The sequence below is a fragment of the Penaeus chinensis genome, chromosome 29 (genome assembly GCF_019202785.1).
Source record: "Penaeus chinensis breed Huanghai No. 1 chromosome 29, ASM1920278v2, whole genome shotgun sequence".
NCBI lineage: Eukaryota > Metazoa > Arthropoda > Malacostraca > Decapoda > Penaeidae > Penaeus > Penaeus chinensis.
Window position 1 is genome coordinate 15466703 of NC_061847.1, and position 2500 is coordinate 15469202.

General features: G+C 46.9%; 2 protein-coding genes across 5 annotated transcripts in view; both read left to right on the forward strand.

The window, feature by feature from the left end:
• LOC125040496 (trafficking kinesin-binding protein milt-like) overlaps positions 1-2500 on the forward strand; it is an 82394-nt gene that overhangs the window by 28741 nt on the left and 51153 nt on the right. The gene's annotated exons all lie outside the window — the stretch shown is intronic.
• Positions 1-2500, forward strand: part of LOC125040497 (myb/SANT-like DNA-binding domain-containing protein 3) — an 11495-nt gene that overhangs the window by 8687 nt on the left and 308 nt on the right. Inside the window, exon 2 of the mRNA XM_047635052.1 lies at positions 833-2500. This exon is cut by the window's right edge and continues 308 nt beyond it. Within this exon, the coding sequence (XP_047491008.1) occupies positions 1057-2298 (1242 nt within the window). The 5' untranslated portion in view covers positions 833-1056 and the 3' untranslated portion in view covers positions 2299-2500. The remainder of the gene's footprint in view (positions 1-832) is intronic.

Consider the following 2500-nt stretch of genomic DNA (forward strand, 5'->3'; position numbering starts at 1 on the left):
CTCTCTTTCTCCCCCCTTTTTTTCTCTTTCTCTCCTTCTCGTCTCCTTTCTCTCTGCTCTCTTTTTTTCTGTCTCTCTTTTTTCTATGTATCTCCTCTCTAGTCTCTCCCCTCCTCTCTTCTCTCTCCCCTTTTCCCCTCTCTCTTGTTTTCTCTCTTCTCTCTCTCTCTCTCTCTCCTCCCCTCTCTCTCCTGGGCTTTCCTCTCCTTTTCTCTCATCTCTCCCTCCTCTCTTCTTCTCTCTCTCTCTCCCCTCTTCCACCTCTCCTCTCTCCTCCCCCCCTCTCTCTCTTCCCCCTCCCTCTCTTCCCCTCTCTCCTTCTCCCCTCCTCTCTCTCTTCTCTGTCTCTTTTGTTTTTTCCTTCCTCTCTTCCTACTCTTTTCTCTCTCTCTCTCTCTCCGTTGTCTGTCTGTCTCTCTCTGTTCTCTTCTCTCTCTCTTCTCCTCTCCTCCTTCCCTCCTCCTCTCTCTCTCTCCTCCCCCCCCCCCCTCCTTTCCCTCCCCTTCCCCCCCTCCCCCTATCTCCCTTTCCCTCTCCTTCTCCCTCTCCCTCTCCCTCTCCCCTATCTCCATCTCTCTTCCTTTCCCTTTCCCTCTCCCTCTCCCCTATCTCCATCTCTCTCCCTTTCCCTTTCCCTCTCCCTCGTCCGGCCTCCCTCTGACCCCCCCCCCCCCTCCCCGTTGTGTTTTTAAAGAAAAAGATATCGTGAAATATGATTCATGTGGTGTTATAAGTTTCATTGATTGTCCTTATAAATTTTAACAATTGCTGCAACATATTTTGTTTGCAACAACCGTGCGTCTATGATTTACATATAACAAATTTATTTCAGGTGTAGAAAATTAAACATTTATCTGTCCACATTACGATTGGTTTACGATGGTCAGAATTTGGAAATATAAAACATGTTCAGTGTCATAAACATTACGAAAGGAAGTGGGCAAGTGACTCCAAAGATCATATGAACAGATGATGAGTTCTTGTTGGAAACTATTTCACACAACTGAGAACGCCGTTCTTTTTTTTTGTCATCTTATATAGTCCCTGGAGATAAGAATGCTAGAAGGAGTCGGGATGCCGTTGGTCTACAGCACAGGTGCTGCAGGTGGGCGGGAACAACGCCGTCCGATGTGGACTCAACACGAGAAAGCTGTATTGCGTCTGCTTATGCGTCAGTATGCTGGTGTTACTGAATTCGATCCACCTGATGTTCACAAGCATCCAATCAGAAACGAAATGTGGAGGCTTCTGACAGCTCGGTACAATGCCCATCCTCACGTGCGATCAAGAGATACCAAACAACTTAGAAAGGCGTGGGAAAACCTGAAATACCGAGCCCGCAAATTGGGGTCTGAAAGCCAGCGAAGTGGAAGACAGCAAAATAACAATGAATCAAATTGGCCCTTGGATGGAGTCACCCTCCCAGGGCCGCCAACCTCCCCGACGGCGAACACTACTGCTTCCCGGGAGACAGGGGAGGTTGGGGAATGGAGATGCTCTGAAGATTCGCAAAAAAATGACGATGACCTCGAAGAATCTGAGAAAAAATGTAAAGAGGAAATAGAAGAGGAGAATTCTCAGAACACTGACAATCCAAATATTCACTCTCTGAGTGATAGGGAAACATCTGTTCTGAATTTACATCCTATCGTGTCGTCACTTCTTGGTGGGGGTTTAGGACCTTTAGCCACAACTCTACCGTTTCTAGCATCACCTCCAAGTTCCCAGCTCGCTACTGGACTGCTTTTGCCCCACGCAATATCTAACTTGGGATCAACTGGGGATACTGACATTTGTCAATCAGCACTGAGGTCTTCCATGGATTCTGTTTCCACTACCTCTACTTCACCCACAACGGCCACCTCCACCCCGTTACCAACTGCCACTACCTCAGGCATTAGCACCTCTACCTCAGGAACGTCCATCGCCATTAGCAGTGTGTCTCAGGTAAACAGTGACACTTTAACAATAACCACCTCTGCTTCGTCAACCACCCCAGAGAAACTGAAATCGGCGGAAGATCCAGGGAATTCATGTGCAGCACAGGAACGACTTCAGCAGCGCGTGTCTATTGTGGAGGGGAACATACGTCACGCAGAGGAGCAGCATCAAGCGCAACTCCAGCTCCTTCGGCTTCAGATGGCACAGGCAATTGCTGAGCACGATGCCAAAATGAGGGTACTAGCTGCACAGCTCGAGTATTGGCAGAGGCGACTTCGTGTTCAGCAGAGAGTCACGTATGCTTTGTCAGCCATTACACAAAGTGACCCTGATTTGGAAGACGAGCAGATACCTTGACTTCTTTTCAAAATTTGTGTTTACGGCAGTGGTTTACTTTTGATTGCTAATGTAAGAAAGGTTGTGAGTTTATGTATGCTCAATGTAGTATCTGATGAAGATATAAATTCTTGGTTGTTAAGCTAGCATTTCGATTGTTTGAAAGGAAAATGTTAAAATAGTTGATACAGTGGTATTATGTATGTGTAAGTAAATGTATGTA